General features: G+C 40.5%; 1 protein-coding gene across 4 annotated transcripts in view; it reads right to left on the reverse strand.

The window, feature by feature from the left end:
- Positions 1-529: 529 nt before the first annotated feature.
- Positions 530-21411, reverse strand: part of pax7a (paired box 7a) — a 67202-nt gene continuing 46320 nt past the window's right edge. For all 4 annotated transcript variants that reach the window (XM_086040465.1, XM_086040463.1, XM_086040464.1 and 1 more), the window contains 2 exons: positions 7496-7751; positions 530-3460 (listed from right to left, as the gene is read on the reverse strand). In XM_086040465.1, coding sequence (XP_085896591.1) covers positions 3345-3460; positions 7496-7751 — 372 coding nt within the window. In that variant the 3' untranslated portion in view covers positions 530-3344. The remainder of the gene's footprint in view (positions 3461-7495; positions 7752-21411) is intronic.

Genomic DNA, 21411 nt, shown 5'->3' on the forward strand with positions numbered 1-21411 from the left:
TGATAAATTTACCATTTTGTGCTGTTAAAGTGGAAATCAACCCAACCATATATATTTTTTCAAGAATATGTTCCCAGCAGGCCCACTACTTGAAACACGGCATTCTGATTAATATTGCGTTTGTGGAATATGAGTTAAACAGCAAAATCCACCCCTTTTTAGCCATCTTTGGGAGCGGCCATTTTGTCACTTGTCTCAACTGAAAATGACATCACAACTGCTCCGGGCTCAGGTCATGACCAATCACAGCTCAGCTTCAGAAAACAGGTCAGCCGTGAATGGTCGTTACCTGAGCCCTGAGCAGTTGTGATGTCATTTTCAGTTGAGACAAGTGACAAAATGGCCGCTCCCAAAGATGGCTAAAAACTGGTGGATTAACTCTTAGTCCACAAATGCAATATTTAGCAGAATGCCTTGTTCCAACTAGTGGGCTTGCGTAGAACATATTCTTGAAAAAAATATGTTTGGGGTGACTTCCGCTTTAAGGCATATGTAAAAAAAAACAACAAAAAAAAACACTTTTCAACAGTTTGCAGTTTGATTTGAATTGGGATCTTTATTTGATGACAGTTACGCCAGTGTTACAGTAAACACACCCACAGGCTGAAGGTCGTAAATACCAATACAAGTTTTCCCACTAGTCTAATATTCATAGAGCAGAATAAATTATACCATGATAATATACACACACACACACATGCCGAACAGAAAGAGCAGGAACTCAGAAAGCAACTAAACTGGTTAATTCAGCTCATCGGGGCATCGGGGAGGAATAAGACGCTTTAAATATCCAAATGTTTATTGAGAGTTAGAAATGAGTTTGATACACTAAAGACGACTCTAATTCTTTTTTTGTTGTCTATTTTCTTCTTTTTTTAAGTATTCACAAGTTCACAGGAGAAGCAGGTGGTTCAGTGTGTACGAATCCAACGCCACTCAGTTTTTGTTGTTGTTGTTGTTGTTGTTGTTGAGCAGAGGGCGCGTAAACATGAAAATGGTCCAGTCCTGTCTGGCCAGCAGGTAAAAAGCTCCGCCAAGTGCTCCTGTCGGGGTCCATACGAACAGTTTTTGGTCCTTTCACTTGGACCGCATCTCCAGGGGAATTAATTCCAAAGTGTTTACACATTCTTCTTCCCGAAGCGGGATTCAAACGCAATTAAATACAAAGTCCAACAAAACCAACAGAAAGCCAGCCGACAGACAAGGTGAAAGGTAAAGTTTTGTTTTAGTATAAAACGTAGTCTTTAGAAACAAAGAGACTACGTACACAATTCAAATGTTTGGCCCCCGCCAAAAAAGAAATAAAATGACACATGAGGGAAAACAGGTTGTCCTAGATCATGTCAGATGAAGGCTTTTTTGTTTTGTTTTACTTGTACATCTGGACCTATGAAGATTCAACCATAAAAGTGGCATATTAGTCATGCTAAGAGCTCATAATATAATTTTTGGGAGGATAGAATTGTGCCAATAATTTTTCATATAAAAGTCTTTCTTTTTTCCTTGTTGTATTCCATTTTTTTTGTAGTTAGTTTTATTTTCATGAAATTATGATTTCATTTTTCATAAAATTATTTTCCTTTTCTTGTAAAATTTTAACTTTCTTTCCTCATGTCACAATTTTATTTTCATAATATTGCAACATTGGTTTTTATAAGATTACAACTTCCTTCTACCCCAAGTCTGTTTTTTTTCTTGTAATATTCCAACTTTAGTCTTGTGAATTACAACTTTAAAAAAAAGGATTTATTTTTCAAGAATTCGTTTTTTACTTTTGTTTTTTTTTTCCCTCGTGACCACTATTCTTGTAGAATTATTATTTTTTTTTATGATCATAATGTTGTACTGGAACAAAAAATATACAATCTTACTACATGAAAACATGATGAAGAACACAAGAATTCCAAATTTCATGGACAAGAAAAGTTGGAAGACTTCAAGAAAATATAATTGTTATGCTTACGTAAATTACAATTTTCTTGTAATTTCAACATTTTTTTGTAATATGTAAATTTCATTGTCATAAAATTTTGACTTTATGGTCCCAAATTTAGGTCAGTTTATTTATTTTTGGACAAGTCTTTTTTTCTGGTAGCAATTTTACTTGCAGCAGTTCAGATTTACAAATGAAATATCATTTTAGCAAACATGATAAAAATATGATGAAGTAATATATGGAGGATTATTCCTGAATTTTACAAAAAAAAAATGTGGGGATAGAATCACTATCTTCTACAATCGCAATGTTTTTCTCATAAAATTGTGATAATTTTTCCATTTTTAATTCTAGTAAATTACAACATATTTTCATGTTATATTTTAATGTAAAATGATCATTTAACTCTTAGGTCAATTTGGTCTTTCTTTGAAATCAGACACCTCAATCTCATGAGAATGTTTTCTCCTGAGGTTATACTTAATTTCTGAAGAACTTCATTTGCATGAAATGACAATTGATTTTTTTGTGAAATTAAATACATTTTTCTCCAAATATTCCACCTTACTTATTGTAAAATGCATCTGTTTTCAGCGATCATAACTTTACTTTTGTAAAACCACATCTTCAGTGTTTTATCCACGTAATAATTCAAATTAATTCTCCTAAATGACGGCCATTTTAGTAGATTGTTGACTTCATTGTCATAAAATGATTTCTCGTTTCTTTCATGCACTTTTTTCATAGTCAGAAGTGTTGGAATGCTTTTTAGTTGTTTTTTGGAATGTTTTGGAAGGAATGCCTGTGTTGTGTGGGGTCAAGTGAAGGTGCCTAATTTCATATTTGTGTGCCTGAATCTGCTTTGCACAACGGTAGATGGGATTTAGCGTAATGTAGTCTGGCTTCCATATTTCCAAACTAAATACATTAATGTCCCCAATTGCTTTTTCCCCAAACAAAGCCCCCCTTCCCCATGGACCGCAGCTAAGGATGGGATGGAGGTTAGAGGGGGACATGGGTTCGAGAGGGGGAGCCTATTGGCCGCCGAAACACTGCTTAAAATTCCCTGCAGATTCCCTCCAGCCAGACTTCCCACAGAGTGGCCAAGTGCTTTTGGAATGTCAAGATGGATATGAAAGCGGGAAGGTCAATTCGCCTCCCCTCACCCAAAAAAGAAAAAAAAAGGAGCTCAGGGAGAAGAGCAGCTTGGGGGGAAAAAAAACCCAATCCACCTAATCCTTGTGTAATCAAAGAACAACATATTAACAACATTCATACAGCAACAATAATATTAACAGTATGAAAAAAGCAGAGAAAGTAGTTGAAATGATATTGTTAACTACTATCAACATCAAAGTCAAAGTGGCTCCAAGGTGTTGGTCCAGCGGTGTGCCGTCCTCGGGAAGCTTCAGTAGGCCTGACCCGTCTCCACCTGCAGCAGTCCCAGCACGGCCGAGTGGTCGCCCAGCTTCATCCTCCTCTGGGTGGACAAACTCACGTTCTTGGCCAGGTAGTCCACGGCAGCTAGCAACAAACACAACAAACCACATGCCTTCACTACACGCAGGACCACTGTGGCGGAACTGAAATCTTAGCTTTGGAGCCACTGGCAGAGCTAAGTTGAAGGATTGCCACAAAATCTAAAATTTAGTTGAAATTCTGTATGAATTTTCTTTTTTTAACAATCTTGGAATATTACTCAATTCTCATAGCTATCCAACTCTTCCACATAACAGTACACATTTTATTTAATTTACAATTTTATAAATTACGTAAAATTAGGTCCAAGTATTTTTTTGCAAAATTTTGTACAATTTTGTAAGATTGTACCATTTTATAATTTTGATATATAATTCTCGTGAATATAAATTTTTCCTCAAAATAGTACACACAACTTTTGTAAACATTTTGGCAAATTTTATAAAATGACTTTTTTTTTCCATTTTCGATAACATTGCAATCTAATTTTGTTAAGGTTAACTTTTAACCCCAAAATACACAACTTTTTTGTATATTACAATTTTATTCAAATTTTACATCATGGCATAAATATTTTTCATGAAATTTTCTCAAATGTACAAATTTAATACAATTTTGTAAAATGTATTTGTTCACAGTATAGTAAAATTCACAGCCTAATTTTGAGTGGTGGGCAGGTCAGTCCGTCAGTCATCTTTCTGTCATTATCTCAGGCCAGCCCTGCCGTCATCATCCGCGACAGCAAATCGGCATCAAGAAAGTACTTACTACGTTACATGGATATGCACACAAAAAAACAAAAACAAAATAAAAACAACGAACATATACACACACACAGAGCAGCGGCGTTGCGGTCTGTGGGACTGAAAGGTATACGTAACGGTATTTTTGTTGTTGTTTGTTTTGTTTTTTTAGCCTAGCACAGGTGCACATGAATGGAGTATTCTTTCTTTGGGCATTTTTGTAGATGGGCGCTGGTCGAAATAGGGGTTCGCGCCGTTGTGGGAGTGAACACAGCTGAATTGATTCCCGGCCAATCCAAGCGACTCCCCTCATTATTTTTAAATTCAGCGCCGGTGAGGTGTGTGATCTACATGGCAGAGAATGGCGCACAAAAAGTACATTTATAAGGAATCGCAAGAACTTGCGGATGATCTAAAGTTTAATAATATTAGTGAATAATTAATACGTTTAAAAATATTTAATAATATTCAATGTATTGATTTCAACAATGATTCAGATGGTTCAATGCACACTGTTGAAATATGTTAACATGTTAAAATGACATCCACCACACCTATCAGACGAGCACAGAATCTGTCTGCCTGCTCCTCAATGAAATCCACCAAAATCGTGTTACACCACCTGCGCCACAATTTAGACCTGGTTTCATCTGGTCTAATGTGTAGTCTACTTTTTGTCACCAAATTGTCACGTGCGCCGGAGTGGTGTGATAGAAAACACCCCTGGTCTGCCGAAACGCCCAGCGAGGTGTAACGCGGTCTGACAAATTCCCAAACACGGTGAACTAGACTTGCCCCAGCACGAAAATCAAGATGCACCACTTTATACACCGAGCACACAAGCACGGTCTATGAAAATAGAGCCCTATAACTTACTTTTAGCAAACGCTTTTTCTCTTTTTCTTTTCTGTTTTTCTTTTTTTAATGTTGTAAAATGACGTATTGTTGCTGGTAAGATAAATTCATTCTTTCTTGTAATATTACAACTATTTCTTATAAAATTGTGAAATTGTTTTTCTTAAATGTCTGATTTTTATCCCTGCTAAATTGTCATTGTTCTCTTTATATAATGACTTAAACTTTTTCTCACAGCATTCCAATTTCCATTTCAGTAAATTATGTCTTTTTTTCTGTCGAGATCAAAACTTGATTTCACGTTTTTGTCTTTGTCTCTACACAAAACTGACTGTGTCAGTTCTGTGATTGACTAGTGACCATTCGGACATGTACGCCAGTCATCTGGGTCATGTGACACACTATTCACTCTGAGTGATTAATGTGAAATAAAGTGTGTCAGAAGTCAGAGTGAAAGATACTGTTAAAAAAAATAATGTTGGCACACCGCTGGCACGGAGCATGTGCAGCCTGGTAGCGCCTCCTTGCTGTCACTCAGCGAGCTCCCCCCTAGTCTACACCGCCACCCCACACTTGAGTGTACGTGTGTGCGTGCCAGTCTTCATTACACTTGGCATCTGCGATTTCATGCCCTCCACACTCCACGCGGCCGATCATTTTCATCATCCGACGGCGGCTCCCCTTCCATTCATTAGCCGTCCACTGTGCTCAATCAGCGTCTTAATTAACCCGCCATCAGCTCGCATCCGCTTGACGCCACGTGACGCATCCGTGACGCAACGTGCGTGCACGGGGAGGCGGGAGAGAGCACGGAGAGGAAATACAAACAAATGGCGCTCGGGGAAGCGTGCTTGGTTTTACCTTGGTGAATGGCCGCGACAGCATCAGTCAATTATGCTAATCTAATAAAGCTAACTCTTTCCTGCCTCCGGGCTGTACTAATGTGTGTGTGTGTGTGTGATGGAGGCGAGAGGAAGAGGTGGGCAAGAGGACATATGTGCCCCAAGGGCGTGCCGCTCTTTGAAGTGGCCCTCTTGCTCTTTCCCATCCAAGTGGAGAGGGATGTGACTAAGGCATGATGGGGGGTGAGGGGACGAGGGGGTCTTTATCAAGAGCACGTGTCTCGGCCTCCACGGTTAAGGTGCAAAGGTCAAGATGGTTTTTGCTCTTTTGCGCTTTACCATGATTTTAGAGAAGCATTTTCCAAGGATATCGCACATTTTAGTATTTAGTAAAACCCCCGCTATACCACAGCGTCATGGTATTTTTTTTGTGCTGATACGGTTTAAATGTTTTTGCATTGTTTTCAAAGTGTGCTTATTAAAGACCTTAACAAATGAAATGCCTTGAAAATGTACGAAGGGTGTATTTAAATTGGTCATTTCTATATTGCTGATTTTCATTTATTTTGCATGCGTTGGAGGTAGGGGGGTCTGGAACGTAACCCCTTTGAATGGACAGGGATTATTGTATTTATATTTTTTTCTTTTTCATTTTTTAAAATCAGAATTCTGACTTCAATCTCAGAATTCTCAATTTAGAATTTGAATTTTCAGAATAAAGTCAGAATTCTGAGATCAAAGTGAGAATCCTGCCAATTTTTTTCTTTCCCTTTTTCTACACTGTTTCTAATCCTCTCCCGTAGAATTCTGACTTTAAAGTGAGAATTCTGAGATTAAAGTCAGAATAAAATGATATTTATTATTCTTTGTAATTTTAGAATGTCATTTTTAGAGTTTTAAGCACATTTTGTATTTTTAGAATTTTATTTAACATTTATAAAAGTAATTTTAGTGTTTTCATATTATATTTATTATTTTTTAGAATTATTTATTACTTTTGTAATTTTAGTGTTTCATTTATTATTTTTAGAATTTTCAAAGTATATGTTGGATATGTATTTAGTGTTTTTATCATGTTTAGTTTTTGGGTTGTATCGTTCTTAATTTTTTGCATTATATTATGACTATTGTAATTTTAATTTTTTTTTTGTTTTTTAATTATTGTAATCTAGTAATAAAATTGTGTTTTAGTATTATGTTTTGCAATTATTTTTGCATTTTGTATCTTTCATATTTGTTTTAATTTAGTATTTGTGTATTTTTGTAGCATTTGCTTTAATAGTTTGTATTATTTAATGTATTGTAGTCCAGCAATATTGTTTTTTCCTTATAATCTTTAGCCGGTGTTTTGTAATATTTCCTATTTTCATAATATTAGCATTACATTGACCATTTCTGTGTATTATTTTAGTATTACATGTTTTTTTTAAGTATTATATGTACTGTATTATTGTAATTGTAGTATTTTACTTAACTTCCACATGTTAGTTGTATACTTGGTATTTTCATATCATACTAAACATTTGTTTTTAGTATTCCTGGTTATGTTCCTGTTATGTATTTTGTCTATTTCGAGTGGTTTCATGTGCCAGCGAGGCAGAATGTCAGAAAGGAAATGTGAGTGGCTGGAGAGCGCTTACTCTGGCCGTACTGGCTGTACTGGTAGCCGGCGGCTGCGGCGACGGGGTCCACGCTGTAGCTGGTGGCGCTGTAGGTGGGGGGGCAGTAGGACTGCGAGGAGGCCAGGCTGTCCACGCCCTTGATGGGGTCCGAGCGTTGGCTGCAGCTGGCCGAGATAGGGTTGGAGGCGTCCAGGCTGCCGTGCAGCGGGGAGATGGAGAAGTCGTGCTGCGGCTGCGAGGGCACCGCGCTCCCGTTGCTCAGGATGCTCATCACCTGTGGGGCACGCCAAAAAAAAAAGAAAAACACTTAGCATGACGTCATGCAGATTCCCACAAGTTGCCTTTCAAGACGTTGGGCTGCAATTAACCATTATTTTATTCACAATGTTGACAATGTCGATCATTTCTTTGGTTACTCGATGAATTGGACAAAAAAACTCCAGTTCTATTTCCATCCCTTTATTCAAAAGGCTATTATTTCCAAATGTTTTGGACAATCACTTCCCATTGGACATCCCAATAGAAAGTCGCCATTTCTACTTGGAACTGAGCAAAAAAGGACGAAGCGTCCCGTCTTCTTCTTCAGGACTAGTCGGGGGCCGATGGGGGTTGAAGGGAACAAGAGCGACTGTTTCCATGAGCTGGCGCTGTCACTGAGTGTTCCGCTGAGGGACACTGGGGTCCCGGGGCGATAATAGACCCGCCGCCCGCGCCAGACGGCCCCGTCCCGCGGCCCGAGCCGGAGCCGATGGCACAACAAGCGCCGAGGGAGTCTCTAATCCCTCGCCCCCGAGCTCGCCGTCTCATGAATAGTAATGGACTTGGAACTGGTAAATGATCCCCTAAGATCCCCGCGCGGAGTCGAAGAGGCCCGCTGATACTGCAGGTTAAGGCTCGGCCCCGCAATATGACGGAGCGTGCATTATTCCCACTGCATAAAGCTTCCAATTCAATATTCTAGATTATTGTAATAGCATGTGACATTCGCCAGAGGAAGCGCTCGGAATGTGTTCAAATGAAAGAGATTACCTCCATTTGTGCACCACTCTCAAGCACCTTGTTAAAGTGGCACAAGGAAAGAGGCTGGATTTAAAAAAAAAAAAAAAAAAGATGCATTGCAGTTTGTACATAATTTTACTAAATACGTACAAAAAATATACAAAATGTTACAAAAAATTCAAAATTACCCCAAAAAATATTTCATATGAAATATTTTGATGAAAAAATATTTTAATGAAAAAAATACTAGATAATCAAAAATACATGATTTTATTCTGTTTTTTTAACATTCTAGATTCCCAGAACTGTGTCCCACACGTGCTTCCCTCCTATAGCGAGCAGGCCTTCCTCTCAACATCAGGTTCATGTTGAGTTTGGCTACGCTACGCTGACCTGTGACCCCCTCAGCTGCTAAACCAATTAGGCCCTCGCGGAGGCCGTCGCCTCGCACACATATGCCAGCAACCAAACACAGAAGGAATCGATCCTTCACTACATTCATCACATCCTTCGGAACTCCGGAGAACTCACACAAATTGCCGCGTTCATTCCCACGTGTCGGTCCGCTACACCCGTGTGACATGTCATTTCCGGAAGAGGGAGATTCACAACGAGGCAGAATCCATGAGACACTTTGACAAAGTGTCCTGCAGGGAGAGTCCATTTTAGCTTATAATTGAAGCTCGATTGCATCGCCCCCCTGATGAAGCGCAATGGCCAACAATCGCTGCAATTAATATTCACGCTCATAAAAGTTCTTCAAAAGAAAATGGATGCCTTATCTCCAGAAATGGCCGCCGTCGCACTTTTTTTTTTTTTTGCTCTTTTAGTGGATCAGGATGGTTCAGACAGAGCTGTCAGTACTTCTCCAAAAGGAAAATTTTGCCTGTAATCGTTTAATTTTTGCTGCAGCAGCAAAGATAAGCACTTTTTTACAGCACTTACTGGAACTTGTGGTTAAAAATACTAATACATGTAAAGGGGTATAGCTGTATTTTAGTATACTTCAATGAGAAAGATTTCCAACAAAAAGCCATCAGAATTATTATTTGTTGTTGTTGTTGTTACTTGAAAAAGCACATTTTATCAGGGCAAAAATATTTGTGGTGGTGGTTTCCACATTGTTGATTTTGAAGCACATTTTCTGTTAAAATCCAGGAGAGAGCAACCATCCTAAAGCTGGAACTGAAATCAACTCAACTCAGCTCAACTCAACATTGTTTATAGCGCACATTTTTTATTTGTGTGTTTTTTTTCAACAATTGAACTTCACCAATTCAATTCAACATTAGAAGACTAACATTTGTGTACCATCACATGACAATTTTATATGATTTCATACAAAATGCCTTATAATACTGTCCCAAATTTGTTTTTGTTAGTTTAAAAAGTGCCTATTGTTTTCAAATGATGTAAAAAAAATAATGGCTACATTTTAATTTTGATGTGCTTTTTGCAGGATTTCCTACTGAGACTTACCCGAGTTAAAAAAGTAACTTAAAAGTAACTTGCCGATGAAGTTTTGGCAAAATATTGAGTTCTGAGGGTTTGAGCTGTGTTGTTTGGGATACGCCAATGTTTTTTTTTAAATTTCCTACTAAATTCTTATGCGGAGACATTGATTTTTAAAAAATGGTTAAACTTACAATGATAGATTATAATAATTGAGTCGCAAAATGATGTCATGAAAATACTTTTCGGCTATTTCAGTCAAATATTCAACAACATAACGACAGGTGTAATAGTTCCCCTTTACAAAATGTTTTTCTTGATATGTTCATGTGCCACATTCTTTGCATTAAAGTTGGCCAAAAGAATGACAACCAGATTTGATTTATTTTTTTGCCGTACTCTTTCACACCCCAAATCTCCTTCCTCTTCCTCAGCCGCTCGTTTGTTGTTGGTGCTGGTGCGAGTGCTGCTTGGGGAGATAATGTGAGCCAGGACTTTAGTTTAAAGGACAATGCTCCGGGCTGTTCCCTCTAACCCTCCCCCCCCCCTTCTCTCTACAGATAGATTACTTTAAAAATAATAACAAAAAAAAGTAATTAATTCTCTCAAGTTGTGAGCCCCGCAGCCTGCGGAGAATTGTAAATTGATACAATGTGCATCCTTTCAGATAAATAAATAGCGTACTTGAGGCACATAAAGAGCTCCTTTCATAGCGCGCGTCTCATGTCTGCAACAGTCACATTGCATTTTTTTTGTTTGTTTGTGGAAATGTTTGACGAGTTTCTCTTTGTGCATTGTTGCTGTGCTGAATGGAAATTAACACAAAAATAAAGACATGGATGAACACCCTTGAAAACACAATTCTAGACTGAAATCTGTATTTGTTTTGTGCAGCAGTGAGTGTTGTGAAGGTGTGTAGATGGGGGGCAAGGGTGCTCGAGACGCGACGAGAACATGATATTGAAAAGAAAGACACATTTATTATGGAGTGAAATTTGCATTTTTTCTCCTGCAGCAGCGAGTCTAAAAAATATGGAAGAGTGGAAATATAAGAAGGAGGACAGGGCTGGTCGAGACACAAATTGAACGTGATTTCGAAATGAAAGACATGCAATGATGCCATTTAAAGTGGAATTTTGCAGTTATTTTCCCATATTCTAACACCTGCAGCAGTGTGCGTGGAAAAAAAGTGGAAATGTGAAGACCGAGAGGAGGGGTGCTCGAGATGCGCATAGAAAGTGGTTTTCAAAAGAACAGCATGCATTGATACTTGGGTATTCGAGACGTGAAGAGAAAGTGATATTGAAATGAAAAACTTCTGAATTCTGGAGTGGAATCTGCTGCGTGTCCACCCATTCGAACACCTGCCGCAGTGTGTGCGAAAAAGCGGAGAGTGGAACTGTGAAGGCCTATAGAAGGAGGGCAAAGGTACTTGAGACGCGAATAGAAAGTGACATTGAAAAGAAAGACATGCAATAACACGATTCCAAATAGAATCCTGGAATGAAATCTGCTGCTTTTTCTCCCAATCAAACACCTGCAGCAGTGTGTGTGTGTGTATATAAAGGAGAGCAGAAATGCAAAAGGACTGTATAGAAGGGAAGTAGTGCCCGAGATGCAAATAGAATGTGAACCTGAAAAAAAGACATGCATTAATGTAATGTGAAACAGATTTATGATTTATAGAGTGAAATCTGTAGTTTTGCACCTACAGCAGAGCATATGAAAAAAAGGGAGGGAGGAAATGTCAATGTCTATAGGAGGCGGGCATGGGTACCCGAGATGTGAAGAGAAAGCGATATTGAAACGGAGAACTTGCATCAATATGGTTTAAATAGAATTTTAGGGTGAAATTCATTAGTTCTACTCCCATTTGAACACCTGCATCAGTGAGTCCTAAAAAGGAAGAAGGGTATAAATACAAAGGAGGGCATGGGTACTCGAGACGGGAAGAATAAGTGATATTGAATGGAAAACTTTGATTTATACTTTTAGAAAAAATAATTCTGGAGTGAAATCTGCAATTTATCCTCCCATTCGAACAACTGCACCAATGCGTGTGGAAAACATAACAAGAGAGTGGAAATGCAAAGGCCGATGGAAGGAGGGCAGGGCTGCTCAAGATGTGAATAGAAAATCATACTGAAATGAAAAACCTGCAATGATACTGTTTAAAATAAAATTTGGTTGTGAAATCTGTAGCTTATGCTCCCGTTTTAACGCCTGAAGTAGTGTGATTCGTGAAAATAAGGGAGATGGATAGATAGAGGGCAGAGGTGTTCGAGACGTGAAGACAACGTACTATTGAAATGAAAAACTTGCATCAATACTGTTAAAAATACAATTCTGGAGCGAAATCTGCAGCTTTTTTGAGCAGCTGTAGTGGTCTGTGTGTAGAAGAAGGGAGACTAGAAATGTGACGGCTTATTGAAGAAGATTAGGGGTGCTCGAGATGGCAATAGAAAATGATCTTGAAAGAGAAACGGGCGTTAATACTGTTAAAAATACCATTTTGGAGTGAAATCTGCAGCATTATTGCGCACCTGCAGCAGTGTGCGTAAAAAAAAAAAAAAAAAGGAAGAGTGGAAATGTGACAGCCTATTGAAGAAGGGCAGGGGTGCTCGAGACGCCAAGAGAAAGTGATATTGAGTGCGAAGGAAGTGGAGGCTTTCGGGGGGGGGAGTACAAAGACTCCTGTAGGACTGCGCTGGCCTGAGGGCTCGCCTGCCTGGAGAGCTGATAGCGAGAGCCCCTCTGTTCCATCCAGCACTGCCGCAGCTCCACAAATACTCTTAATCTGCGCAAGACTGGATTAGTTCCTCTGTCACCGATAGCTGCGGCGTTCTGCCCAAATGAAATGCCCCCGAGATGTACCTTTAAGTTAGGCAGAGGTCAAAGGGGGCCAGACGGGAGGCGGGGGAATAAAATGAGCCCTGGCAAAACGCGTGGCAGTTATCTGAATGCTGCAGCATGTAGCATCTTAGCACCTTCGCAGATGGAGAGCGATTACTGGAGATCGGAGCAGGTGACGCTTGAATTGCAGATCAATATTGGCAAGGGCTCGTCCTCGGGGCGCCATTACAGCCGCAGCTCATCCTGGAAGTGTCTGACTTTGACAAGGGACAGCTAACTATTCCTAAATGCACATCAGCTGAAAGCTGTGGAATCTGAAATGGAGCATTTTTGGCCCTGAAAATTGTTATTGGGTCCAATAATGAACCCCACGGGGCAAATTAATGTCATATTGGCATAGTCCATACTAGACTTTGAAAACCTCCACCAAAGTCATATTATGCAACAAAACTCAAATTTAGCATGATTAAAAAAAAAACAATCATTAGTCAATATCATACGGTGAAGATGTGAAATGTGTAAAACTTCTCAGCGTTGCAAGTAGGTTATGAATGTGTGTGCATGTTTTCTTTGTAGGGTGGTAGACTCAATAATATTGTACATTAAAAATTAAACATAAAAATGAAATGCAAATCAAGAACCTGCTAAACAGCTAATTGAAATCCATGAAAAAAATTTCAACAACCGCCAAAAATAATGCAAAACATTTTTTACAAATAAAAATATTTATAGTTACCTCTTTATTTAAAATATGACAGTGATATACTTTTTTTGTAATTTTGTAGCTTTTTTTCTACAACTATATATAAATATACAAATATATATATATATATATATATATATATATATATATATATATATATATATATATATATTGTAGAAATTGTTTATTTTTTTAAATTAATTTAATATACTGCATAATTTATATATGTATTTTGACCGAAGTTACCATTTATGTTTATGTGCTCTATAGCTTTTCAGTGACTAATGTCAACATGCAAGATGAAATTGAAGCAGAGGCAAGCGGTGGGTTTCTCTGAACGGCCTTGCAGTTGTCGCTACCTTCAATAGGAGGCCCAATCGACCTTATCTAATAACTCCAACTATCTAGGAGTCAACTCCTGCTCCCTTCCCCCTCCCCTCACATGAGATGAGGAGGGCCAGCCCAGCGGGCAGTCAGGCCCCTCATCTGAGCAGACAAAATGACTATTTAAAAATAACAGCGATTGCATAAATTGAATTAAAGCGTTTTGGTCACGGTGGAGGTGGTGCGGTGCGCGGGCTTGGGCTGGAGGGGGGCGGGGGGGGGGTGGAGCGACGGTGGCAGGCAGCAGATGATGGGCTTTGGCCCGCATGCCACCTCCTTAATTGGCCGTGCCACATTAATAACAAGTGAAAAGTGTCTTCCACCAGGAATGAGAGGTAGTGGCATGGGGGGTTGGGGGGAGACTTTGAAGAATGCGGTGTTGGGGTGGGGTGCTAATTGTGTTCAATTAAGTGGCTGATTGGCACTGACAGAAAGTGGGCATTGACATGAGAGGCGCAGATGAGGATGATTAGCAGCCGCTGGAACAAGCTGTCACTCTTCACAACGCCTTTCCTGTGTGCCTCGGCCCCTCCCCTCCTCTGCTCTCCTCTCTCCCTCCCACCCACCTAAAAAACAGGCAAATACTACAACTCATTCACATTCATCTTACTTCCTTATGTTAATCAGTTACCTGATAATACCTTAGAGTACAGTTTGTTTGATTCTGTTGTTACAGTATTTCTTACACACATTGCTGCTGACTATTCTTGCTGCTGCTCATATTCATATCTCTGTATGTTCTTAAGAATATAATATAGTATTCTGTTTCTAGTTTTTTTTTTTAGCAACAAAGCTGTTGACTATTCACCACTGTATAATGTAGTATTACCGTTCGATACTATTCATGTATAGTTTTCACTGCATGCATGGTAATATTTTAGCTACATGAAATGTTGCTGACTATTCTTGCTGCTGTTCACATTAATTTCTGAATATATAATATTGATAGTGTAATCTAGTATTAAGTTTCTATATTGTAGTTCATGCATTGCTATAATCTCTTTGCAGTTTTTTCAGCTACAGTCCTGCTAACTATTCTTGCTGTTGCCATCATTTGCATCTGTGGTACGTAGGCGCTGCTCTTTTCGCTACAGACTTACATATTGTTACCATGTTTGTTCTCACGCTAGTGTCGTTTTTAGCTACATACAATGCTGCTGACTATTCCTGCTGCTATTCGCCTTCACATTCGGACTCCTTGTGTTTATTCCAGTCCAAACTGCTTAGGTACAGACTCGTTGACTATATAGATTATGTGTAGCTTTGGCAAACCATGGACAATGCTGCTGGCTATTCGTGCTGCTTTTCTTCACATCCACATCTGTATATATAGTAAGATACATATTCCATAGTGTCTATACATTATTTATTCATGTACACTGTTTTATATGGCTTTCCATTCACTTTAATAACTTAAAAAAATCAAAAATTTACCCGAATTTGACACAAAAATACATTTTTTTTCCAAAATGACCATTTTTTTTTGCAATTTTACAGAAAATAATAGCAGTATTACTTCTAATCTAATGTAACCTATTATAATACACTAATGCATCAAGCACATTGTGTACCTACCTGACCCCAAAACATTAAAACTACGAACATCCACCTTTTCCCCCCCACATTTGTTTTCAACTTTTCTAGTAATTCCGTAACATCTGAGTGAGCACAGCTGTCCATTAACCTCTTAAACGCACCACAGTACGAGCTATAAAGTCCCCGCCCCGCACTAACCAGAGGTTAATATGTCGTCTATTGGACTGCAATTGGAGAATGTGTGAGGAGCAGTCGTCTATTCTTTGCTAGTGATATGCTTGAGTAACTATGGGATGGATTCAGCCACTGGGAACAAGAGAGGCCCCCTTTCAAAAGCGCACACACAGATGCACACGCACACACACAGACTTCTAAATTAAACGGCAGATTTTCTGATTCCAGGAGAGTGGTTTTGGCGTGCGTGTGCCCGTGTGTGTGCGTGCGTGCGTGTGTACGTGTGTGCAGCAGGAGGAGGATAGTGAGGCGGATGGAGAAAAGGTTGGAGGAAGATGAGGAGGATAGGGAGAAGGAGGAGGAGGGGTGGGCACGGTTTGTTTGCTAAAACCAGCAGGGGCCAGGCTTGGTGAAAAATGTCAGGTCAAATTGTTCTTGACAGTGTTAATATCTGCACCTCATAGCCATAATTACATGTAAATAAATAGTGAAATAGCTCTCAGCTGGAGGCTGAGTGGGGAGCTACCGCGGAGCAACAAAACCCAGCTGAGCTTCGGCCGAGTCTGCTCATTTTATTGGCCGGCCCGACGCTAGCATTGTATATAAACTTCAGCGCAAAGGGGGGTTGCCGCCATGAAAGTGTAGGTGAGAGAAGAGGGGCTAAAAAGTCAGGGCGGGGTATCAATCACATCAATGCACCTGTCAGAGTGGCATCTGGAACTAACAGGAAGCACATGCTACGTGTGCACACACACACACACATAACATCCGCGAGCTGGATGGCAGGTTCATAGCAAAAAGCAACCCTGTGGACATCCCATAATAGTCTCTTGCTCACCTGACCTTTGAACCCTCAAAGGAAGGGAAAGGGGTCACCGCCGACGCTTCACCTGCCCGCCAACCAGCCGAAGACAAGTGGACGTTATTTGCTCTCAGTGCAGAAAGACTTTCATATAATCATTGTGTGACAAATAGTGAGCTCTCATTTATCTGTGCTTTTTAGCTATGCATAACATTACTGAAAATTTCAGTAATAGAACATGGGTGTATATTGTGAACCTGCCCAATAGTGGTATCAGTATTACTTATAAGGTCTTTTCAAGTGTTAATTAACAGAAAGCTTTTCGAAGATCACACGGTACCTCAAGTCTTTTTCTACCGAACAATCGGCTTTCGATAATAAGGTCAGTTCAAATTATTAAAGAAATCAATGATTCCAGGTGACCACATTTAACCCCCACTAGGCATCCTTCAAACATTTACGTCAAGTTAATTTACGACTTGAAATTTGTGTGAATGTGAAGGGTTGTTTGTCTATAAATTAGGTGCCTTGTGATTGGCTGGAGTCCAGTCCAGGGTACACCCTGCCTGTGCCATGAAAGTAGTTTTACTTAACAATTAGGTTGCCAGGCTATGATTGCAGCCGACGCCTAGAGAGATTTTTTTAAACTGTCAAAAAAAGTTGCCGTGGCAGTCAGGGTGGAGCTGGATGGCAAGTGTCGGTTGCCCATGGCCTTGGACAGGCACAGCCTGAAGAGACGACATGAGTCCCCCTTCCAAATGGGCTCACCTCCTGCGGGAAGGGCCAAGCTGGTTGAGTGTAGTGTGAGGTGGGCGGCGGACGAAGATGGGGGCCTTGTTGGTTACAGAAGTTGGCTCTAGAGACGTGGAATGTCACCCCTCTGGCAAGGATAAATCCTGAGCTGGTGGCCAAGGTCAAGAGATTCCGACTAGACATCATTGGACTCATCTCGACACATAAATTGGGCTCTGGTACCAGTCCTCTTGAGAGGGGCTGGATTCTCTTCCTTTCTGGAGTTGCCCCCAGTGAGAGTTGCTAAACAGGGCATAATTCTCACCCCGTGGCTCAGTGCCAGTATGTTGGGGTTCACCCCAGTGACTTCTTCTTTGGGTCAGGGACATAGCCTTACTGCAATTTGTGCCCCTGCACCAGGCAACAGCTCAGAGTAGCCACCCGTTTTGGACTCCTTGGGGGGTTGCCGGGGAGCACACCTGCAGGTGATTTCCTTATTCTGCTGGGTGAATTCAATGCCCGTGTGGAGCAATGACAGTGAGACCGAGAAGGGCGTGATAGGGAGGAATGGAAAAAAATTTCCAGACGGCTTTCAGGAAATTTTGCTCCACCATCCGGCATCTCAGGCATGAAGGGGCTCTCCTATCTTTGGGGTTGAAGTCACCAAGCTGGTTAAAAAGCTCCTCGCTGGATGACATTTGAAGAAACACCACCAAAAAATACGGTGTTTATAATGTAATGAGTAGCCTGTACAAACTTTTGAAAAAGTCGGTATACAGGTCTCGTTAGGGTTCAGTGATGCCAGCAAAAGTCACCTTCAAGGGTGAGGACAAGCCAGTCCGAGAGCGCAGCATCGCCGGTGTCTATTACAGATAGCATCCAAGTTTGTGCCACCACTCTAATAAAAGCTGCAGGAGCAGGCCTGTGCACCTTATAGGCATCGCGGATGCGTGGGACACACAGCATCTGAATCAGTCGCAGTCATTTTGCTCCTTAAATCCCCATCTTCTAGGATTTACCCAAATTCATATTGGCTGCCTCGGCGAGATAAATGTAAATCACATTCCCCTTATATTTATTATTTATCGGGATGCGGCAGCTCACTTTCAGCGGGAAATATCTCACTCTCGCACACAAACACCCTTGCATTTAAATAGCATTTTTATTGTCCGCCTTAGCCTTTCATCTGGGCGCTGCCTCTCCAGGGGAGAGACGTTTTGGAGCTTGGGAGGAAGGTGGCGGTGGAGGTGGAGGTTGGTGCGTGGTGGCGGAGGGGGGGGGGCGCGGTAGTGAGGGCGCCGTGACATGCAGCCAAATGGAGAGGAAGGGAAGGTTGCTAGGTGAGAAATAGCAGCATGAATGAGCCACGCCAACGATGGAATATTTGGGAGAAACGGCTTCACTCGGTTGCCCTGGAGACACGCGGAGAGCTAAATCTCCTTTTATCAAATTATTATTAATACCTCCAATAATCCTCCACCAAGCACGGAACAACACACCAAATCTTTTAGGAGGGATGGTACGCAGGACGACAAAAATTAGAATGACAATTTGGCGAAGATTTGGGTAAAGATGCAGATTAATCTATGTATTGAAAATATTGTACTGTATTATTGTTGATATTATATTTATAATTATTTTTAATTTTTAAATTTTTATATCTAAAATATATAGCTAGTGAAAAATGAATGAATATTAATGAGAAAAAAATTAGAAGGTCAGTTGTTGCAGAGGCCACGCCCAAAAAGTTTTGGATAAAGCTCCATATGCAGAATTGTTTTTTTTAAACACACTTTTGTTATTAATTTCTACCCATTTCAGAATGCTAATAACAAAATGTATGTAAAATCAATTTGGTGTGGTTTGAAATGGGCAATGTTTGGCCTTGGCGAAGTTCTCAGCTTTGCTAGGTACCATTTAAAAAAAATTCTGTCGCTTTTTTTGTGTGTGTTATTAAGTAGGAAACAAAAATCAGGTAGTTTGCACAAAACAACTTGGAAGTGTGCTGCAGAATCCCCAACACATTCTGGTGAAGATCCGGATAAAGGTGCATAACAATGATTTGTGGTTTTAACATACTTTTGTCATTATTTTCCTTCATTTCTATCAATTTAAGAATGCTAATGACAAAATGTATTTATATGACATGACATACTTATAATTTGGTGCTGATCCAATTTAGTCATATTGAGGCTTTGGCAAAGGTTTGCGGTGTACTAGGCACCATTCCTGTTAAACGCGCTGCTATTTATAGAAGCAGATGTCCTGTACATGATGTTACATCTCTGCAAATGGGAGCACTTAGCAGAGTAAATACTCACACGCGCGCACACACACACGCACGCATACTGCTTTTGTAGTGTACGTTAGTGATGTCACAGTCAGCGCAGGTTTCCTCAGAGTTCAGAAGTATTGCACACACAACAGGCAGCAGTAATAATCTGTGCACGAACAGTATAGCCACTGGATATGATTTACAGTCCCTGGATTTTCTTGGCAGCTGCCAACAGCGGGTGTCTTGTTTAATTTTATTTTTTCTTTTTTTTTTACAGAAAGCCTCTTACGTCTTTTTTAAATCGTTGCCAAATTGAAACAGCATTTGTTTTAATGGGACTTCTAATTAACCACTATGTACCCCCCCCCCCCCCCCCTGTTCACCCACCCCCCTCTTGCTGAGCGAACGGTGGCGCTGTGAATGCAGGCGGGCAATGTGCTCATCCCCTTTGATTTGTTGTCAGCGGCAGTTGCCAGCTGACACAGTGCCCGGTGAGAGGCTTAATGCCCAAGTTTTAATAGTGTGGGGGACTACACCAATCCCCCCCCTCCACACACACACACCCTATCCTGTCTCTCATTGGTATTCAGGTGTAGGGTGTCTTGTTAGAAGTCAGGCAGAATGAAGCCAGATTGTTCCGTATACTTCACCCCCTCTTCTTCTTCTCTCTCCATTTTTTGGCAGCGACAAGAGCTCTTAAAAATAATTCATCCCGTCTTTTTTTTTTTTTTTTAAAGAAGCGTCTTCGTAGGCTAATGGAGGAGAAGCAGCTCAGTTTGGAGTCTCCCCTGGCTTATCTCGCTCAGACAGTTGTGGGGAGTCGCTGGTGAGCACGGTGTCAGCGTGCGTTGGTGCGGTGCAGGCGGGCAGGCGGGCAGGCCCCGGGACACGGATCAAAGGGAGGCAGGGGTGAGAGCCGCACACTGCCTCTGATCCCGTGTACGTGTGTGTGCGTGCGTGTGTGTGTCTGTGTGAAGGCCCTGCCCACTCACACAGCCCAAAGGCCCTCTACATACACACACATACATCCCTGTCATTCCAAAACACTTTCATAAAACTCGGGGAAAAAAAAAGTTCCTTTTCGTCAAACTTTGTCTACTTCCGTCATCAAAACTGCAATGAAATCTCGCATCGCTACGGTCAAATGGTGGTTGGGGATACGGAACCAGTAGTGATGGTGGAGTGCAGGGATGTCAGGGTAGCTTTTAATTGCTGGTCTCAATTCTGGTTACAGTTGCCCTCTGTGAAACCGTATAAATGTATCACAAATCATTGTTCTCATTGAAATGAGTGGAAATGCAATAAGAAATGAAATAGGGAAAATATCACTCCATAATACTGTACTTTATAAAACCATGCAGGAATAACATAATCCAATAATAATTCATTGCGACTCCTGGTGTGTGTGACTTGGCCACCACAGCACGATAGAGTCATCCAGACACAAAAATTGTTTCACAACTACTGTAATTAACTCATGCAGAAATATTCATCATTTCCGGAGGAGGATAAAGAATAAATGCCTGTGAGTGCTGTATTGTTGTCTGTCTACATATGTTGCTCCGCCATTTGTGTTCAACTATCAATTGCTTCAAGGACAAAACACTGTGAGATCAGCGCTATTGGTTAGTCCGTCTATGGCATTTCCCTTTATATTATGTGTTAGCATTAAGAAAGCGGACTTAAAGGTAAATTTATGTGGTTGTTATAAAAACGCAACGGATAATCCTCTTTGTTTTAAATTGAGTTTGACAATAAACTTCACCTGGGAATGGCATCAAAGAGCTTAAAACCTCTTTTTTTAAGAAGTGGTGACCAATCTGCTGCCTATTGTGAAAGTTTAGTTGGAATTGCCGACAGAAGCCCTTTAAAATTGGAGGCGGACTGGCCTATAGACGGGTACTATTTTTTTTCCCCCTGGAGAGAAGGCAAATGACGGGCGATGGAAGGGTACACACACTGCAGAAGGATGACGAATAACGGAATGCTCAGTTTAGTAAAATACCCAGCTCTGCTCTTAAGGC

The sequence above is a fragment of the Filicampus tigris genome, chromosome 9 (assembly GCF_054856515.1).
Source record: "Filicampus tigris isolate MCC_2025a chromosome 9, RoL_Ftig_1.0, whole genome shotgun sequence".
NCBI lineage: Eukaryota > Metazoa > Chordata > Actinopteri > Syngnathiformes > Syngnathidae > Filicampus > Filicampus tigris.